We start from the raw sequence: 20,094 nt of genomic DNA on the forward strand, positions 1-20,094 counted from the left end.
AGTAGAGTAGTGAGTAGAGTAGTGAGTAGAGTAGTGAGTAGAGTAGTGAGTAGAAAGAGTAGTGAGTAGAGTAGTGAGTAGAGAGTAGTGAGTGGAGAGTAGTGAGTAGAGTAGTGAGTGGAGAGTAGTGAGTAGTGAGTGGAGAGTAGAGTAGAGAGTGGAGAGTAGAGTAGAGAGTAGAGTAGTGAGTGGAGAGTAGAGTAGTGAGTGGAGAGTAGAGTAGTGAGTGGAGAGTAGAGTAGTGAGTGGAGAGTAGAGTAGTGAGTGGAGAGTAGAGTAGTGAGTAGAGAGTAGAGTAGTGAGTGGAGAGTAGTGAGTGGAGAGTAGTGAGTGGAGAGTAGTGAGTGGAGAGTAGTGAGTAGAGTAGTGAGTAGAGTAGTGAGTAGAGTAGTGAGTAGAGTAGTGAGTAGAGTAGTGAGTAGAGTAGTGAGTAGAGTAGTGAGTAGAGTAGTGAGTAGAGTAGTGAGTAGAGAGTAGTGAGTGGAGAGTAGTGAGTGGAGAGTAGTGAGTGGAGAGTAGTGAGTAGTGAGTAGAGTAGTGAGTGGAGAGTAGTGAGTAGAGTAGTGAGTGGAGAGTAGTGAGTAGAGTAGTGAGTGGAGAGTAGTGAGTAGAGTAGTGAGTGGAGAGTAGTGAGTAGAGTAGTGAGTAGAGTAGTGAGTGGAGAGTAGAGTAGTGAGTGGAGAGTAGAGTAGAGAGTAGAGTAGTGAGTGGAGAGTAGAGTAGTGAGTAGAGAGTAGTGAGTGGAGAGTAGTGAGTGGAGAGTAGTGAGTGGAGAGTAGTGAGTGGAGAGTAGTGAGTGGAGAGTAGTGAGTGGAGAGTAGTGAGTAGAGTAGTGAGTGGAGAGTAGTGAGTAGAGTAGTGAGTAGAGTAGTGAGTAGAGTAGTGAGTAGAGTAGTGAGTAGAGTAGTGAGTAGAGTAGTGAGTAGAGTAGTGAGTAGAGTAGTGAGTAGAGTAGTGAGTAAGTGTAGAGTAGTGAGTAGAGTAGTGAGTAGAGTAGTGAGTAAAAAGTAGAGTAGTGAGTAGTGAGTGCAGAGTAGTGAGTAAAAAGTAGAGTAGTGAGTAGTGAGTGCAGAGTAGTGAGTAAAAAGTAGAGTAGTGAGTGCAGAGTAGTGAGTAAAAAGTAGAGTAGTGAGTGCAGAGTAGTGAGTGCAGAGTAGTGAGTGCAGAGTAGTGAGTGCAGAGTAGTGAGTGCAGAGTAGTGAGTAAGTGTAGAGTAGTGAGTAGTGAGTAGAGTAGTGAGTAGAGTAGTGAGTGGAGAGTAGAGTAGTGAGTGGAGAGTAGAGTAGAGAGTAGAGTAGTGAGTGGAGAGTAGAGTAGTGAGTGGAGAGTAGAGTAGTGAGTAGAGAGTAGTGAGTGGAGAGTAGTGAGTGGAGAGTAGTGAGTGGAGAGTAGTGAGTGGAGAGTAGTGAGTGGAGAGTAGTGAGTGGAGAGTAGTGAGTAGAGTAGTGAGTGGAGAGTAGTGAGTGGAGAGTAGTGAGTAGAGTAGTGAGTAGAGTACTGAGTAGAGTAGTGAGTAGAGTAGTGAGTAGAGTAGTGAGTAGAGTAGTGAGTAGAGTAGTGAGTAGAGTAGTGAGTAGAGTAGTGAGTAGAGTAGTGAGTAGAGTAGTGAGTAGAGTAGTGAGTAGAGTAGTGAGTAGAGTAGTGAGTAGAGTAGTGAGTAGAGTAGTGAGTAGAGTAGTGAGTAGAGTAGTGAGTAGAGTAGTGAGTAGAGTAGTGAGTAGAGTAGTGAGTGGAGTGTAGAGTAGTGAGTAGAGTGTAGAGTAGAGTGTAGAGTAGTGAGTAGAGTAGTGAGTAGAGTAGTGAGTAGAGTAGTGAGTAGAGTAGTGAGTAGAGTAGTGAGTAGAGTAGTGAGTAGAGTAGTGAGTAGAGTAGTGAGTAGAGTAGTGAGTAGAGTAGTGAGTAGAGTAGTGAGTAGAGTAGTGAGTAGAGTAGTGAGTAGAGTAGTGAGTAGAGTGTAGAGTAGTGAGTAGAGTGTAGAGTGTAGAGTAGTGAGTAGAGTGTAGAGTAGTGAGTAGAGTAGTGAGTAAAAAGTAGAGTAGTGAGTAGTGAGTGCAGAGTAGTGAGTAAAAAGTAGAGTAGTGAGTAGTGAGTGCAGAGTAGTGAGTAAAAAGTAGAGTAGTGAGTGCAGAGTAGTGAGTAAAAAGTAGAGTAGTGAGTGCAGAGTAGTGAGTGCAGAGTAGTGAGTGCAGAGTAGTGAGTGCAGAGTAGTGAGTGCAGAGTAGTGAGTGCAGAGTAGTGAGTGCAGAGTAGTGAGTGCAGAGTAGTGAGTGCAGAGTAGTGAGTGCAGAGTAGTGAGTGCAGAGTAGTGAGTGCAGAGTAGTGAGTAAGTGTAGAGTAGTGAGTAGAGTAGTGAGTAGAAAGAGTAGTGAGTAGAGTAGTGAGTAGAGAGTAGTGAGTGGAGAGTAGTGAGTAGTGAGTGGAGAGTGGAGAGTAGTGAGTAGTGAGTGGAGAGTAGAGTAGAGAGTGGAGAGTAGAGTAGAGAGTAGAGTAGTGAGTGGAGAGTAGAGTAGTGAGTGGAGAGTAGAGTAGTGAGTGGAGAGTAGAGTAGTGAGTAGAGAGTAGAGTAGTGAGTAGAGAGTAGAGTAGTGAGTGGAGAGTAGTGAGTGGAGAGTAGTGAGTGGAGAGTAGTGAGTGGAGAGTAGTGAGTAGAGTAGTGAGTAGAGTAGTGAGTAGAGTAGTGAGTAGAGTAGTGAGTAGAGTAGTGAGTAGAGTAGTGAGTAGAGTAGTGAGTAGAGTAGTGAGTAGAGTAGTGAGTAAGTGTAGAGTAGTGAGTAGAGTAGTGAGTAGAAAGAGTAGTGAGTAGAGTAGTGAGTAGAGTAGTGAGTAGAGAGTAGAGAGTAGTGAGTGGAGAGTAGTGAGTAGAGTAGTGAGTGGAGAGTAGTGAGTAGAGTAGTGAGTGGAGAGTAGTGAGTAGAGTAGTGAGTGGAGAGTAGTGAGTAGAGTAGTGAGTAGAGTAGTGAGTGGAGAGTAGAGTAGTGAGTGGAGAGTAGAGTAGAGAGTAGAGTAGTGAGTGGAGAGTAGAGTAGTGAGTGGAGAGTAGAGTAGTGAGTGGAGAGTAGAGTAGTGAGTGGAGAGTAGAGTAGTGAGTAGAGAGTAGTGAGTGGAGAGTAGTGAGTGGAGAGTAGTGAGTGGAGAGTAGTGAGTAAAAAGTAGAGTAGTGAGTGGAGAGTAGTGAGTAGAGTAGTGAGTAGAGTAGTGAGTAGAGTAGTGAGTAGAGTAGTGAGTAGAGTAGTGAGTAGAGTAGTGAGTAAGTGTAGAGTAGTGAGTAGAGTAGTGAGTAAAAAGTAGAGTAGTGAGTAGTGAGTGCAGAGTAGTGAGTAAAAAGTAGAGTAGTGAGTAGTGAGTGCAGAGTAGTGAGTAAAAAGTAGAGTAGTGAGTGCAGAGTAGTGAGTGCAGAGTAGTGAGTGCAGAGTAGTGAGTGCAGAGTAGTGAGTGCAGAGTAGTGAGTGCAGAGTAGTGAGTGCAGAGTAGTGAGTGCAGAGTAGTGAGTGCAGAGTAGTGAGTGCAGAGTAGTGAGTGCAGAGTAGTGAGTGCAGAGTAGTGAGTGCAGAGTAGTGAGTGCAGAGTAGTGAGTGCAGAGTAGTGAGTGCAGAGTAGTGAGTGCAGAGTAGTGAGTAGAGTAGTGAGTAAGTGTAGAGTAGTGAGTAGAGTAGTGAGTGCAGAGTAGTGAGTGCAGAGTAGTGAGTAAGTGTAGAGTAGTGAGTAGAGTAGTGAGTAAGTGTAGAGTAGTGAGTAGAGTAGTGAGTAAGTGTAGAGTAGTGAGTAGAGTAGTGAGTAAGTGTAGAGTAGTGAGTAGTGAGTAGAGTAGTGAGTGCAGAGTAGTGAGTGCAGAGTAGTGAGTAAGTGTAGAGTAGTGAGTAGAGTAGTGAGTAAGTGTAGAGTAGTGAGTAGAGTAGTGAGTAAGTGTAGAGTAGTGAGTAGAGTAGTGAGTAGAGTAGTGAGTAAGTGTAGAGTAGTGAGTAGAGTAGTGAGTAAGTGTAGAGTAGTGAGTAAGTGTAGAGTAGTGAGTAGAGTAGTGAGTAGAGTAGTGAGTAGAGTAGTGAGTAGAGTAGTGAGTAGAGTAGTGAGTAGAGTAGTGAGTAGAGTAGTGAGTAGAGTAGAGTAGTGAGTAGAGTAGTGAGTAGAGTAGTGAGTGCTGAGTAGTGAGTGCTGAGTAGTGAGTAGAGTAGTGAGTAAGTGTAGAGTAGTGAGTAGAGTAGTGAGTAAGTGTAGAGTAGTGAGTAAGTGTAGAGTAGTGAGTAGAGTAGTGAGTAGTGAGTGCAGAGTAGTGAGTAGTGAGTGCAGAGTAGTGAGTAGTGAGTGCAGAGTAGTGAGTAGTGAGTGCAGAGTAGTGAGTAGTGAGTGCAGAGTAGTGAGTAGTGAGTAGTGAGTGCAGAGTAGTGAGTGGTGAGTGGTGAGTGGTGAGTGCAGAGTAGAGTAGTGAGTAGGACATCACAGGCAGCAGCTGTGCAAGCTTCTTACACTCACAAGGAGACCACAGGCAGCTGAGGTGCAATCTTCTCACACTCACAAGAACGACATCACAGGCAGCAGCAGTGCAAGCTTCTTACACTCACAAGGAGACCACAGCCAGCAGAGGTGCAAGCTTCTCACACTCACAAGAAGGACATCACAGGCAGTAACGGTGCAATATTCTCACACTCACAAGGAGATCACTGGCAGTACACACCACATGAACACACTCCACAACACATAGCAACAATACATTGGCATTTATAATGCCATTAGCTCAAACTCAAATAAATCCGAGCCCGATTGCATTTCTAATGCTTGTTTTAAACAGTTCCCATGGACTAGAATTGTACCGCCCTGATGAGTCCTGTGAGTCACCAAACAGGATTCGAAACGCGTCGGCATTTGTTCTTGACATTCAGGTCAACGCTATTGATGCCAAATTGGGCAATTTTCCTGAACAAAAATGATTTAACCTGGTTCAGGTTTTTGGGAGTTGATTTTGTTCAAAAAATTCAAAAAATGAAAAGAATTTTCCTTCCTTTCTCCCTTTGTTTGTGATTTTTGTATTGTGAATAGCTTCATTTCACTCACATTTTGTATGACTAATTTGTCCATGTTATGAATATGCACTCACGGTCAAAATTTGATCTGTAAAAACGTTAATTGTTGTTCTTTTTCACTGTATATATGCACGAATTGTTTTTTCAAATTGTATATGGCTAGACATGAGGTTGATAGTGATCTTAGGTCTGTTTTTGTAAAATGAACACAACTTTGTGTGAACTAAGTGATAATTAAAAGACATAAATCATTGTCTGGGTAAACTAATACATTGTTGTTTATCCTCACCCGAATCAGTGTGTAATTAAAATTTGGAGGCATAGGCAAACAATTCTTTATTTACAATATTGTGGCCCTGCCTACCCTCCATCCCACTGGGCCCAGCCACCCTTTGTTTTTTCTGAACACTCTAATATGGCCGCCACTTCTGTGGACACCATGTGTCCGGTGATTACGCAGACGCATTGGCTGGGCGGGACCATATTGGGAGCCAAATACGCAGGGCACCGGTGCTCCGAGCTGGAGCTTCTAAACCACGCCGGTGGGACGCGGCATCGGTAAGAGGGACGTTGCCGGTCGGTAAGATCTTTTACAGACAATATGGCAATTAGTAAAGGTGAGCCTGTGCAATCGGTTGAGTTTACGCTAGTTTTTTAGAAGTGGCTTGTGACTCGGAACATGTGCTACATGGCAATTGGCACTACAAGCATACATTTTGATTTAAGACTTGGCGAGAATGAGATTTGAGGAGATATCGAGGTGACCGATACACAATAAAAGGGCATTTCTGTATAAAGATGTGAAAGACGCGCCCCGCATGATATACTAAATAGTGTCTCTATGTACAATTACAGAAGACCAGACTGGATGGTTTTCATAGGGACGCGTGATCGATTGACACGTTTGACCCAATGAGGAGGGTTGTGGGTATGTTGTAATTTCGCATCCCCCAGGTAATTATGCTCTAAATGATCTAAGTGCCACCATAGCTTTTTACTATTCTCTATGCCTGGGAGGCAGGCATAGGATGGCTTTTATAACTGGCTAAAGTTTGTTATATGTCATTATCTACCATTACAGGTGTTGTATGTAAACACAAAGTGAAAGAATGAGAAGATGAACCCCTGTTAGCCCTGATGAAGTTGCACAAAAATACAGCATCGAAACATGTTGGCAATGAAGTAATAGACATGGTTTAATAGGAACCATTTTTAATTTGGAGAGCTTGCAGCCCAGAATAAAAGTTGAGTGGCCAGCAGGCCCTGCAATTTTAATGGTGAGAATTACACATTATTTCTCACTGGGGTTCTTTTGGTATATGTATATACACAAAAGTAAGTGTTGTCTGTCTTGTCTTACTATTGCACGAGTGATCACCACTGTCTGTGGTTTCTCGCGAAGGAGAACAAGCACTGGTTCTTCTTGTCCTGTCTTTTCTTGACCTTTTCTCACTTTCTCTTTCACTAAAAGAGAGGGAGTTACCAATGATGAAAAGTGGGTACACGGGTAATTGTTAGCCAGTAACCCCGTTGGCGGTTCTACCGTGAGGTACTCTCTCTCCTCCCACATTTTATTTCACCGGATGGAAGGTGGGGAGGGTGGATGGTAGTTGACATTTTTTTTGTTTTTTGTGAAAAGCGACACTGTGACTTATATGAGTAGTTGGACTGCACACATATAAGGGAATTGAGAAGGCTATTGAAAACCCTGGTTTCCGTCACGATTAATGGGAATAAGTCTTTAGAGGGTGAGGCCTCGTTTTGTTTATTACAAATTAAAATAACCCAGGATTAACACCAGAGTGTAACATTTTTTTTAAAATGATATATTTTTGACTGCTTCAACAAACAAATGAATGAACATTATTAGTACCCCTCAAAACCCATGGTATATACCGCACATTGTAAGCAGCCATCAAACAGCCCAAAGGACCCAACTAACCAGAAACCCCCTCCCTCCCCACCCCAAACCAAGACAAGGCAGCCAGCTACTGCCAACTAGCCATTAACTAACACACCAACCTCACCCCCCTGCCCCCTTCAAGGATCTCCCTATTCTTCCACCCAGAAATCTACCAGTGTCAGCGCCCAACACCAGCTGTCTTCCAAAGGTGCCATATTTTTTACAAATCTTCGTGGACAGCCCTGGACTCTGAATACCAACTCATCTTCCCTCATGCACCAATCTAGATTCATTTTCTACTCTCGCAATGTGGGTTCAATGGGGCTGCCCCCATTTCCAAAAAACATCCAGCTGCGCTACTGCCAGGACCACATTGCAGAAGAATAGTGTGCATTGTCCAAGCGTCTGCCCCCCCCCCCCCTTCCCAGGATAATCAGTTCAGGTGTTAGTTGTATTTGCACCTCTGCCACTTCATAGGGGCAGAACCCTCACCTTCTCCCAGAATCTCCTCACCAGCTGGCATTCCCATGCTGTAGGCAGCAATGTACCCCTCTGACCGTAACCCCTCAGGCATAAGGCAAAATATACATGTCCAATTTTGTAAACCTCTCCCTTGTATAGTACACACTGTATTGGCACCTCCCTCGGGTATTGGGAAGGCGCCCCATCCTGTAGGCGTCATCCTCCAGCCTGTCCTGCTCCCACCTGTCTCCCTTAGTGTATTTATCGGGGCAAACTATGGACCAACAATGGTGTGGAGATATGGGAGACGGCATGTGCATGTAGGGGGGAAGTCGGTATCTGGGTCTCCACTGGGGACTCCTACCATAGATCCGCAAATAGAGCCTTGTGCTTTCCAATAATGTCACATCTGCACAATTCTGCGATATTGAGCCCCTGTCAGATCGTACCCCACTAGAATCTCTGGGAAGGAAATCAGCCCCCCCACTCAAATCCCTATACACATCGCCCACCACCGAGATTCCCAGCATCTGTGACCCTCCATCTCTCTAAGCTCCCTGAGCGTCTCGGACCCACACAAAGGCATTGCCAATCAAAGTCTCCCCTCCCAACCTGTAAGTCGCACTGCCCTCTGCCATGTAGCCACTATGAGTGCTGTCGGTGAGGGAAGATATTGTATTCTCCCCAGCCGTAGAGATGCCTCAGTTGGCCCACAAGTCCCATTGGAAGAATCAAGCTAAACAGCTTGCCCTCTGCGCACTGTGGCTATTCCCCTTTGGGTTTCTGTATAGTTACTCTAAACAATTTACTTTCAAAATTCAAAAAGAAAACGACACACGCTGTGATTTCAGTCACATTGAATTGTATTATTAATCCATAGTCACAAATCACAAATTTATATGCAACACTTATATTGGTTGAATGAATGAATTCATTGAGTCTTAATGTTATAATCACATCTATATGACTTTCATCTTACAAATTATGGCCACAAGTTGTCATGGGCCTCATCAGGGCCTCCGGGCATGACAACTTGTGGCCATAATTTGTAAGATGAAAGTCATATAGATGTGATTATAACATTAAGACTCAATTAATTCATTCATTCAACCAATATAAGTGTTGCATATAAATTTGTGATTATGGATTAATAATACAATTCAATGTGACTGAAATCACAGCGTGTGTCGTTTTCTTTTTGAATTTTGAAAGTAAATTGTTTAGAGTAACTATACAGAAACCCAAAGGGGAATAGCCACAGTACGCAGAGGGCAAGCTGTTTAGCTTGATTCTTCCATGTTTTGTCTTTCTGGCGCAGTATGGGCATTGCGTCCTCCTCTGCAGCACGCTTAGAGAAATTTGTCACGATAAGTTTAGCAATTTATTAATTTCAAAAAATTGGAGTGCCTCTCCCATTACTAATTTCCACAAGTCCCATTGCCCACCTATCTGCCATCAAACTGGGTTCCCTTTTGGTCGGTGAAGACCCAGTCGTTAGCTGGGGTGGCAGGGAGAGGCCAGTCCGACGGGGGCAAAGCCACTGATTTGCTCTTTGTCCACACAGAGCCCCGTATAAGCATCAAACACATTCATGAGTTCCAGTATTGGTGGGAGAGTAGGGTCCAGGTTCGTCAAGTACTGGAGGACATCATCTGCTTATAAGGATATCTCATCCTCCCAAACTGTGTCCCACCACATGGCTCGAATCGGAGCATCACTCCGTACCCAGTTTGTGAGTGGCTCAAGTGCCACCGGTAATAAAAATGGAGCTAACAGGCATCCCTGTCCGGTGCCTCGCCCAATTTTAAATTCCTCCGATAACACTCCATGCACCCGTGTTCAGGTCACAGGGCAATCATACAGTAACTTGACCCTTCCCCCTGAAGGAGTTGCCAAAGCCCATCTTCCCAAAGTCTGCCCAAAGATAGTCAATCTGAGTCGAATTCCAGCAACCGGAGCACCGCCAGCTCCCGAATATTGCCCCTGCCCTTTAAACAACTAAACGGGTGTCTGGGGTTATGGCGAGTTGCTCTGAGGCATAAAGCCCGTCCTGTATTTGTTTTTTGTTTTTTTTTACATTTATATGTAAAGATTTATATAAAAAAATATATTTTATATATTCCTGTTCTAAATGCCACGTAGAGGTTTACCACAATTCTCTCTTTCTTCCGCACGCTCTCTTGCGTGCGCTCTCTCTCTCGCGCACTCTCTTCTCTCTGATATGTGTATTCATACCTGCAACTAAGTCATTTCCTAATTGCTAAATTCCTTTTGCAATTTTTCATTGATACAAAGGTTTCTAACCCTCCTGAGGGGTGCCCAGGTCCAATTTGACATGCTTTGGTGCAGGTTTAAGAGAACATTTCAAAAACCAAGCTTTCCCCAGATAGCCAAATATTCTGAATACATAATTCATAGCCAGTTAAAACACCTCTAAACACACTACCTTTGATATCCTATTAAGACCATCAGAAAACAGGCTAGCTATCTGGGTATTCCATTTCATAATCAATATTACTTAAGCTATGCACGCACCCTCTTCCTGATACTTTCTAAGGGGAGCATATCCGTTGTTAAACCTTGGATTTGATTACCATTGCTTTTCAGAGTGATCGTCTGTGGCGGTGTTTGCAAACGAGATTCCAAGGTAGTGGACACTGTTGTCTGTCCACGAGATAAGCATATGCTGATCTAGGGTGTCCTGCTGTCGTGGTGGTGGGTTTAACAAGTGGACCTCCAACTTAGTTAAATTAATTTTGTACCTGGCGACCCTCTGGAATATCTGCAGCTCCTGGATGATCGCATATACCATCCATTTCGAGTCCATCAAGGATAGCATGAGATTGTCTTCAAACACGGTAACTTTGAACAGGCCCCTCCCTATAGAACCCTCTTTATGGTGTCTTTCTGTCTTACTGCATGAGCGAAAAGCTCCAAGGTAAGGGCAGACAAGAGGCAATAGGGGGCAGCCCTGTCTCCTCCTCCTTCTCTTTATCAATTGGTTGTGAGGTACCCCATTTACCCGAGTCCTGGTGCAAGACGCTTGATAATTCACCCATCTATTTAAGGAGCATTGTCATGTACGTTAAATTTACTCTATCGAATGCCATTTCTGCGCCGAGGGATGAGAGCAGCACATTTTTCTTGTTCTTTGGGCATTCCCCACAATGACAGTTTTTTTAGTGTTATCCCCACATTGTCTGCCTGGTACAAATTAGTGGAGTTCAATAAGATTTGGTAGATAACTGCCTAATTTGGATGCTAGGATCCCCGTAAGTAATTTCACATCAAGGTTGAGCTGAGTTGGGTCTATAGAATTGGCAACAGGTTGCGTATTTACCAACTCTTAGGGATGACAATTATAGCTGTGTCTCACATTGTATCCGTGAGCAGACCCATATCACTGATTTAATTTACTAGCCCGGTTAACAGGGGAGCTAGATCATTGCAGTATAGTTTTGGGAAAGCGTACAGTATACCTATCCAGTCTGGGAACTTCACTCTCTTTAATTTTGATATGGTGGTTATAACCTTCTCAGTCTTTAGCCTGTTGTCTATGATGTCTCGTGTTTCTTGAGGCAGTGGCCTTCCGGTATGTACAAATCTTGCTAATAAAAGTGGAATTTGTCCACAATAGACAAGTCATCATAGATTAGGAAGCAATCATTTGGACCCTCTACATGGTCCTCTGCGCTTTCAGCTGGGACATGAGGAGCTTCCCTGCTTTATCAGCAGACAAATAACATTATTTCATTCAGGGGGCAAACTATGCGCCATCCCAGTCCAAAGCTTTCAATTGTTGTTGCAAGTTTAACACCTGGCCCTAAACCATGTAGATGGGGCACGTTTATGTTCTTCCTCTACTTTCTTTACAGAATCTTTAAGAGTGGCCTGTTCGTCATTCCTCATTTTCTTAAATCTGGCTGCTGTTGTGTTAATTATGCCCCTGAGTTACGCATTATGAGAGTCCTGCAGCATGGGGGCCAAGATTTTATTTTTATTTTTTAAGAATACATCAAAATTGAAATTATTGTAGACCAACATAGGCACAATTAACATTTCTCAGAAGAATGTATCTCTTAAGTGCTTAAGGTCCTGGGCTCGAATGGAAACAAATCCTGGTTAATGACTGAATAAAGATTAACGTGAGGGAGAGCCAAGTTTACCAGTAAGTAACTTTCAGCTGTTGGAATGCTTACATCAAGTATAGGAGAGTGTGCTTTATTGCTTTTTACCTCTAAGTTTCATAGGAAATAAATGCTTGTAATAATGAGCCTTTTAATTGATATGAACCTATATCTTTAACTCACTACATTACTGTTTTGTTAATAGGAGTAGCTGATGGAAAACACTGTACTTTTCCACATCTTCCTGGTAAAACATTTGTTTACAATGCTGCAGAAGATAGACTGGAGCTGTGTGTGGATGCTGCTGGACATTTTCCTATTGGCGCAGATATAGAAGATGTAGTCAAAGAGGCCTTAAATCAAGTGCGAGCTGAAGCGGCCTCAAAGAGCAGAGAGGCTAGTCCCTCACATGGACTTATGAAACTAGGCAGTGGCGGAGTGGTAAAAAAGAAATCTGAGCAATCTCACAATGTGACAGCATTTCAAGGTAAGGGGCACTCACTAGGAACTGCATCTAGTAGTCCACACCTTGAACAAAAGCCTAGGGACGTACCACTTGCAAGAAGACATAGTAAAGGGGTGGATATTAATACCACTCCAACCAAGAAAGAGCCTTCCAAATTTTCAACTGCTCCTAGTGACAACGAACATATCAGGGTAGCTCCTGGAATAGTAACATTGAGAGACAGACAACTCGACCCTAATGTTGTTGAGGCTCAAAGAAAAAAATTGCAGGAAATGGTCTCTTCAATTCAGGCATCAATGGACAAGCACTTGCGGGATCAAACCGAGCAATTTGATGCAGCTGAGCCACCACAAAGAAAGATTGTCATTGATGAAGCTTCAGGATCCGAGAGTGCTCAGACTGGTTTGCCTAAATCAATTACTTTAACCTGTAGTACTGATCTTGATCTTAAAGAAACCACTAATAGCAATGTGGCAAATGCAGTAGAAACCACAGTATCCTCTGAGCCTAAAGGTGAACGTGGCACTTCTCCTGAGGAACCTGAAGCCATGGATAGTCAAGATGCAGAGATTGTTATTACAGCAGAGGCAATGGATCACTCTTGATTGATTGAAAGCTTATAAGTAAAGATTATATTATGTTTGTTGGCTGGGCCACATGAATGAGTATCCATTAAAAAATAATCTTGTATGTATGTTTAAAAATGTATTAAATCTCCTTAGCCGCTGCATGTTATCAAGTGTGTGATTGGCAATAGCTTTTAATATCTGCTGCATAGGCTGGCTCCAAATGAACTGTAAGTAATTTGTTAGGAAATGCACTGAGATGATTATCCTCTGTAGATATGGGTAAGTGGAAGGCATTTGTAATTATAATGCCCTCAAAGTCTTAATGTTTACTAGACGTGAAATTCTTCCCAAACATTCACGATTACTAGATATTGAATTTGCACCCTCTTGATTATTGTGTTGATTTAGATACTGAGGTTTTCATCAAAATTGCACTTGAACTGTACCCAAGGTGGATTTCCCAGTATTCTTGGTGGTAGTTCCGATAAAGAGAATTCCACTTTATGTACACCAGTTACAGCTTCAAAAAGCAACATTTCTGTTAATTTACCAACGTTGGTAACATCTACTCATTCAATGACATTTTTTCACTTTATTCTTTACGACTGCCTCGCAAGTTGCCTCTTTCATCATCTTTGTGTCTTTCAGATTGTATTTTTCATCATTACTTCAACGTATTCTTCAAATGCCACTATTATAAAAGCCTGTTCTCTCAGTCTTTGCATATTATTGCTATAAGGAAATTAGAAAGGAGGTCTGGAAGTTCAGCTTTGAGTGATGCTGTGAATTGATTTCATAGCTTTGGCAACTATCACATTTAAGTAGCACTAGTGGGAAGCTGATGTTTGAGCACATCAAATTTCCTGATGGGTATGGACCATTAGCTGAATTTAGTGGCGAGCAATTGTTCCAGGCGTTCTTATTGAAAATACACACAAATATTATTTCTAGTCCTCTGCCTTTAGCTGGGCATAAAAAGGGTGTATTCATGTCCTTTGTTAGTAACTGAAATCTTTTAATTTATACCATACATGAGTTGCATGTCAGTGCTTTGACATGCCTTTATGGTAAAGTTGAACTATCCTCCAAGGGTGTATTTCTTAAAATACCAGCCCTGCTTGCAGGGCAACATCTGGTTTTATGCAAGAAACCAATATTTAAATATGCTACAACTGCCCTTGCTACTTTGATATCTTGTGTTACACACTATCAAATGCACATGCATTTAACATGTCATCCTCTTAGATCTCTTTTCAATTTAAGTGAAAACTAAATGTTTGCTTAATGAGTAATGTGTTAATAAAATTAAAATGACACCTAGAATATGTAGACTTTGCTGTGTGTGTGTGCTTTTGATTTGTTTTACACATTCAATACATATTCTATGTCGGTGAATGGTTTTAATTCCTAAATTTCCTTCACTCACAGTCGCTTTTATAGATGGAAAGAGGAGTAGAGCAGTTTAAATTTGATTTAATGCCTTTCCCCACCTTGACATATGGGATAAAAATGACGTAAATTTACTGACATGGGTGACAAATGCTGGCAGGCTGGTTTAAAAAACGTTTGCTCCGTTATTCTCATAAACGTGCAATGTTGAGAATTATTTAGTTTGAGGTTTTCGGTCTAAATAGTGAGCTCAAATTTTACTTGCATCTGATGCATTATTCAGTACATGAGTGTATTTCGACAGTTTGGTGTCGCACCAAGGTAACAGTACCTAGATCCAAAGATGTTAAAACAGTGTGGTATTCATGGAAGGAATTGCATAAACTAAATACACCTTACTATGTAAAGAATAGTAAAATCCTTTATTTTTCAGTAACTAAAATGTCATTACATGTTCAAGCTTTCTCTCAGTTGGTGCTTTTTTGATATTTTTTTCAGAATAGCCAATCCTTACAGACAAAAAAACCAAATCATGATTTCTGTTGCCTTTTTCTCTATATCTATTGAGTAGTTACTTTCCAAATTACCTCTGGTTGGCCAGGTTTTATTTTTTGTAGTATCTTGTGAATTCAGCTTCCGGATATAGAAATAGTGAAGATATCTCAGTTACTTATTAATGGAATGAAACTGCTGTTGTTCTCCTGTTTAACATGCAGGCAACTTTAGAAATTTAGCAACCTGATGTTGGTTGAAGTATATTTTAGCAATACTATTTTGACAATGTATTATCTGCCTTTCTAGACTGAATTAATGTTTAAATCTAACAATGTTTGTTAGAATCAGTGAGACTGCATAATTTCATGACAATGTCATGTTCTATTCAAAGTGATTCACTTGTATTAAAAAGGTTTCACACATTCCATCTTGTGGCTTTTATGAGGAAGTACTGGTGTCAAGCCAGAAATCCACAATGTTAAATGCAGGGCTAATTTTAGATTTACTTAAAAATTAAAAATTATCTAGCTTCACAGAATATCCACTCAAAACATTTTCTAGCAGTAAAATATAGCCTAGGTTTAGGTAGTATTCCTATACCATGTATCAAGCCATATAGTCTCACAAGAGGTGTGCTTGGTATCTTGCCTAAAGCGACTGCTGCCCTTTAAAGACAAGGCACATGTCCAAAAATCAAATGTGTTTGTTGCAAACTAAATTAACATTTGCAAAAATGTAATGACTGCAGCTTTTATGTGTCTAGCAGTAAAGTTAGTTAAATTAAATTTCATCGGTGACCTCCATGAAAGTTAGAATGTTAACAATAGTAAATGATTAATAATATTCCCTTCTCCTTTATATGCAAGATATTTGATACCTCTTTAGCTATACGTTTTACCTGTTATGACTGCCAGGAAAACAAAAGCAAACTTGATTTCCAAGTTTCATTTGCTAATGATTAAGGAGTATCTGTTGCTCTTCACAATTTAAATTTTTAAAGATGCTGAATATTTTAAAATCCAGAATTCTTTTGAACCATTTTGCCTTGGGTGGAGCAAAAAAAGATTTTAAGCACTATCGACAAGACAAACATAATTGCGTGCACTTTGGGGAAGAACTGTTCTTTACAAGATGTATAAATATGCATAGCTTTGTATATATTTAGAAAAATATTTTTTATGTTGAATTGAAAAATTAGTGCTCCCCAAATATAAAGATCTTTACAGCTACTCTGGCTGTAGACTAATTTTTATTTCTTTGATTGAAGTCCTACACCTGTTTTTTTCTGTAAATGTAACAATAGTGTATCATATGGGTATATAGTGTACTATATTACTTGTCACTGTACAGTATTTGAAGTTCCTACTTTGATCGCTCTATTAAACATGTATGTTAAAGACTGCTTAAAATCACTGTCTGTCCTTTTTTATGGTTTGCCTTGTTGATAGTGTCTTGATTGGTTACTACTCTGTAACACTGTCAGTGTGTTGGTCCGAATGTCAGTCTCAGTGAAAGACTGATCTTGTTTAATAGATTCAGATTTTTTTCCAGCATTGTTTTCTATAGGCTGAACTTCATAGCTAAACCAAGTTTCTTTACAGTCAGTGCGAATTCTAAAATATGCTTTGTGCAATGCTATATTAACAGATTTGTATAATTACAGAATAGTTACTTTAAAAGGTACCCTTTATTAGGACAATAGCTTATATTTACACCATCAGTTTATGCAGTTGTCTCCGTTTCATTAAGTCCTTTTATACCTTGTAAAGAGAATCTTCAGATACTACTGCTTTGCTTCCAAAAGTTGCTTCTATTTACAACTAGTTACTTTTCACCAAACTATAAAGGGAGTGGTTCTCTTTATTCCTTATGATTTTTATTAACTTATGTACCCTATATATTTCTTTGGCACGAAGTTTAAATTCTGCACCCGTTCACTTTATTATTGACTGTCATTTATTTTATTCTGCTAATATCACCTACAGTTTTTGGGGTGAGGGGGTGTTTTACTTAGGTTTGGCTGGAACACCGTCAATGAACTGGCTGTTATGAGAATTGAAACAAATATGGTTTGAAGTTTAAAAAGGGTCATGCGTTCTGTTAAATTGCTAGAAACAGCAATGTAAACACGTTTTTGTTAACTTATACTTTTTACGTACAGGGACTTTTAAGATTGAAAGAAGTAAGCATGTTTCAATACAAGATGTCTGCCAGCTCCATCTTGCTCCACACAAGAAAGATTGATAGTCCTCTTTTGTTTTGAACTTTATGCGTGGCCGATAATTTTTTCCACAAAGCAGCATACCATTTCAACATTTTGTGTATGGTGTTGATTCTCCTGAAAGGCCAATAAGGGTGCCATTGGTGATCCTTAGTCAGCACACTATCAATAATGCCATACTTCCTCCGTTTATTATGGGAGTAGTGTGCTATCACCAAATCCATAAAATCTTGTTTAGCAAAGCAAGAGAAGACTTTAACCAAGGGAGGGTTTGTGAGAAGGGTATTTTACAAATAAACCAAAATGAAATCCAAGACAAACTAGGCTTGTCACTTGGAGAGAAGGACAATAGATAATAAGATAATTAGTTAATCATATTTTACTATCACGGAATCATTCATACCTAGCAGATGCAATCTGTGTGTACAGATTCACTCATACTAGAATATAGCCATTGTTTTATAATATAGGGTCCTACTCATTAGTCATAAGCGCTGAATTGTCCCAGCCACCAGCGGTATCCTGGAGCACTTTACTAAAAAAATGTTTTAAAATGTACATATGTACACCTGGCAAAGCTTGTAAGTGGAAAAGAGCGCACCAGTGGTAGAACCATTCGGCTTGGAGCCCTTTCAAGGCTAAAACTGGCTAAATATCATATTTTTTTCATTATTTGAAAAAAGTATTCAAGGAAACCAAATATTAAATTTTTTTTAAAAGGGTCTTTACAAACCTCTTTAAACAGGGAAGAAAACAAAGCCGAAGGACAATGTTAGTGGGTAGGCTGCACTGCACTTGAGATCAAATTGGCACTGTACCTTTTAAGAGCCTCTCTTTTCGTGACTGTGTCCCTTCATTCCTCACATTTGATAGCTGGGACATATCTTTATGGATCCAGAAGATTTCTCATGAGCAGTACCCCTGCATGCCGGTAGATGGCATCAGTCAGCTTTGCCGGGTCATCAGCGATGGAAGTGGCGTCACTGTACCTATATAGGTGCCACCCAGGCATGCCAACATCAGTTCGTTCTTTCCGCGCCAGCCAGCACTGATCCAAGAGAAGAGCTAACTCTCAGTCCGTGTCTGACTGAACTATTTCGACGTTTTGTCATAAGATTTTAAGGTTTTATTTTCCCCTCCTGGTTTGTGGAGGATGCCTTCCTGTAACACTATAATTTTAAGCCCTGTGGAGCCTGTTACTGGCTGCTGACGGTGATGGATCTGCACCTCGGCTGTCTGTGGGTTTTGAGGCGCGACCATGACCTGGATTGCCAGGCCATGCAACCGAAGACTTTGATAGAGTAGTCCCTACAGCACATAGAGGCCCGGCATGTGACTCTGCAAGTCAATGTCCCGGTCGAGGGGTAGGTCCCGGGACCGGTTTCGGAGCCAGTCTGTCATCCCAAAGTCCTCGGGACATTTGGGTAAGTAGAAGCACAAGAAAAAGAAGCGGTTTAAGCGTTCTTCGATTTCTCGTCCTTCAGCCAATGCGACAAGGGAGTATTTGTATTCTAGGCCCTCGTTCCCTGGGAACCTGTGCCGACTCCTCACCAGGGTATCTAGAGAAGGTTTGGAAGGGGCTCTCTTGGGAAGCCTAAGGACTAGACGTGCTGCTGTGTTCTGCAGGACTTGAAGTCTCCTGATGTTTTTTTGCGATGTTCCGAGCAGAAGCACATTCCCATAGTCTATTCTGGAAGACACGAGCGCTTGGGTCATGGTGCGCCTTGCTTCAAGAGGGAGAAGATCCAGGGTACGGTTAAGGGTCTTTAAGACCCCGTAGCATTTACCGACCACCCTGTTCACGTGGCAGTCGTAGGAGAGTTTAGGGTCAACCCAAATCCCCAAATTTTTGGCTGCTTCACAGGGGGTGGGTAGCGGTCCCAGACAAGAAGGCCACCACTCCTTGGTCCAGCTAGAATCCCTACCTCCCATAACAAGAACCTCTGTTTTCGAGCCATTAAGCTTCAGGCAGTGTTGGGTCATCCAAACCGCCAGAGCTTGCATGCAAGATTTAAAGTTGTCAGAAGAAACAGAGGGAGCTTGAGATAGGGAGATGAGAAGTTGGGTATCGTCGGCATATGAGACTAATTCAATGCCGAACGATTGAACAACTTCAGCCAGAGGGGCCATATACAGATTGAAGAGGGTGGGGCTCAGGGCAGAGCCCTGAGGCACCCCCTGTTCCAAGGCAATGCTGTCAGAGAGAGAAGCACCTCTCTGAACCTGAAAGCAGCGGTTGGTGAGAAATGCCTTTAGCCAACCCAAAGCTTCCTGGGTGACCCCGGCTTTGTTCAGACACTGTAGCAGGATGGAGTGTGCTACAGTGTCGAACGCCGCACTCAGGTCCAGCATTATAAGTGCCATGGTCTGTCCTGCATCTACACCTGCCCGTAGGGTTTCTGTCGCTCTCAGTAGGGCGGTTTCGGTAGAATAGCCTGCCCTGAAACCTGATTGGGAGCTGTGAAACGCACCATTGGATTCTAGATGGGCCATAAGTTGGCTATTAGCTATTTTCTCAGCCACCTTCGCTAAGTAGGGTAACAGCGAGATGGGCCGGAGATTTTCCAGAGTGTCCTGACTGATGTTGGGTTTCTTCTTTATCGGCAGCACAATAGCTTTTTTCCATTCCATAGGGAGGGTAGCCGTAGAGAAAGAAAGTTGGAGGATGTGCCTGAAATGATACTCGAGGACTTCTAAACTAGCTGTGAGTATCTTGGGGGGAGCAGGGTCCCGGGGCGAGCCAGACTTAATGCTCCTACAGATGCTGGTAAGAGCAGTAGTGTGAGGAACAGAGAAACTGGTCAGACATTTTTTTGTATGGATGAGCTCCAAATTTTCAGTAAAATCAGATCCTGAAAGCAGGTCGGTGGAGAAATTAGAATAGATGGTAGTAATTTTATTAGCAAAGTATTTAGCAATATCATTGCATTTCGCCACCGAATCATTAAGGGCATTGCTCTCGTTGGTGACTACTGAGATTTCCTTAAAAATTTTAAAAAGCTCCTTGGAGGAGTTTTCTGCTTCACCTATACGGGTCTTATAGTGTAGAGCTTTAGCGGAACGGATCAATTTATAGTATTTTGCTTGCTCATTTTTATAAAGGGCTTTAGCAGTGGGGCAGAAGTTGACACGCCAGTCTCGTTCCAATTTTTTACAGGCGGTTTTAGCATCTTGAAGTTCAGCTGTAAACCATGGGGAAGATTTCCTCAATTTCTTGTTGGTCACTGATCTACGGATGGGAGCCGTTTCATCCAGGACCGTGAGGATCGTATTTTTTAGACAAGTATAGGCGGTCTCACAGTCGGAGCCTTTAGGGGGTCCAGCCAGTTCAAGCTTGTCGGTGAACGTTTTGGGATTAAAATTTTTCCATTTGCGACAGCAATAGGTCTGCAGGTTTTCATTTTTGACTGCCGTTTCAGTTGCTAATATATGTAAGGGGACCACAAA

General features: G+C 41.9%; 1 protein-coding gene across 1 annotated transcript in view; it reads left to right on the forward strand.

Moving 5' to 3' along the window:
• VCPIP1 (valosin containing protein interacting protein 1) overlaps positions 1 to 15,835 on the forward strand; it is a 108,358-nt gene extending 92,523 nt beyond the window's left edge. Inside the window, exon 3 of the mRNA XM_078687211.1 lies at positions 11,713 to 15,835. Coding sequence (XP_078543337.1) covers positions 11,713 to 12,578 — 866 coding nt within the window. The 3' untranslated portion in view covers positions 12,579 to 15,835. The remainder of the gene's footprint in view (positions 1 to 11,712) is intronic.
• The last annotated feature ends 4,259 nt before the right edge of the window (positions 15,836 to 20,094 follow it).

This window comes from Lissotriton helveticus, chromosome 4_1, assembly GCF_964261635.1.
Source record: "Lissotriton helveticus chromosome 4_1, aLisHel1.1, whole genome shotgun sequence".
NCBI lineage: Eukaryota > Metazoa > Chordata > Amphibia > Caudata > Salamandridae > Lissotriton > Lissotriton helveticus.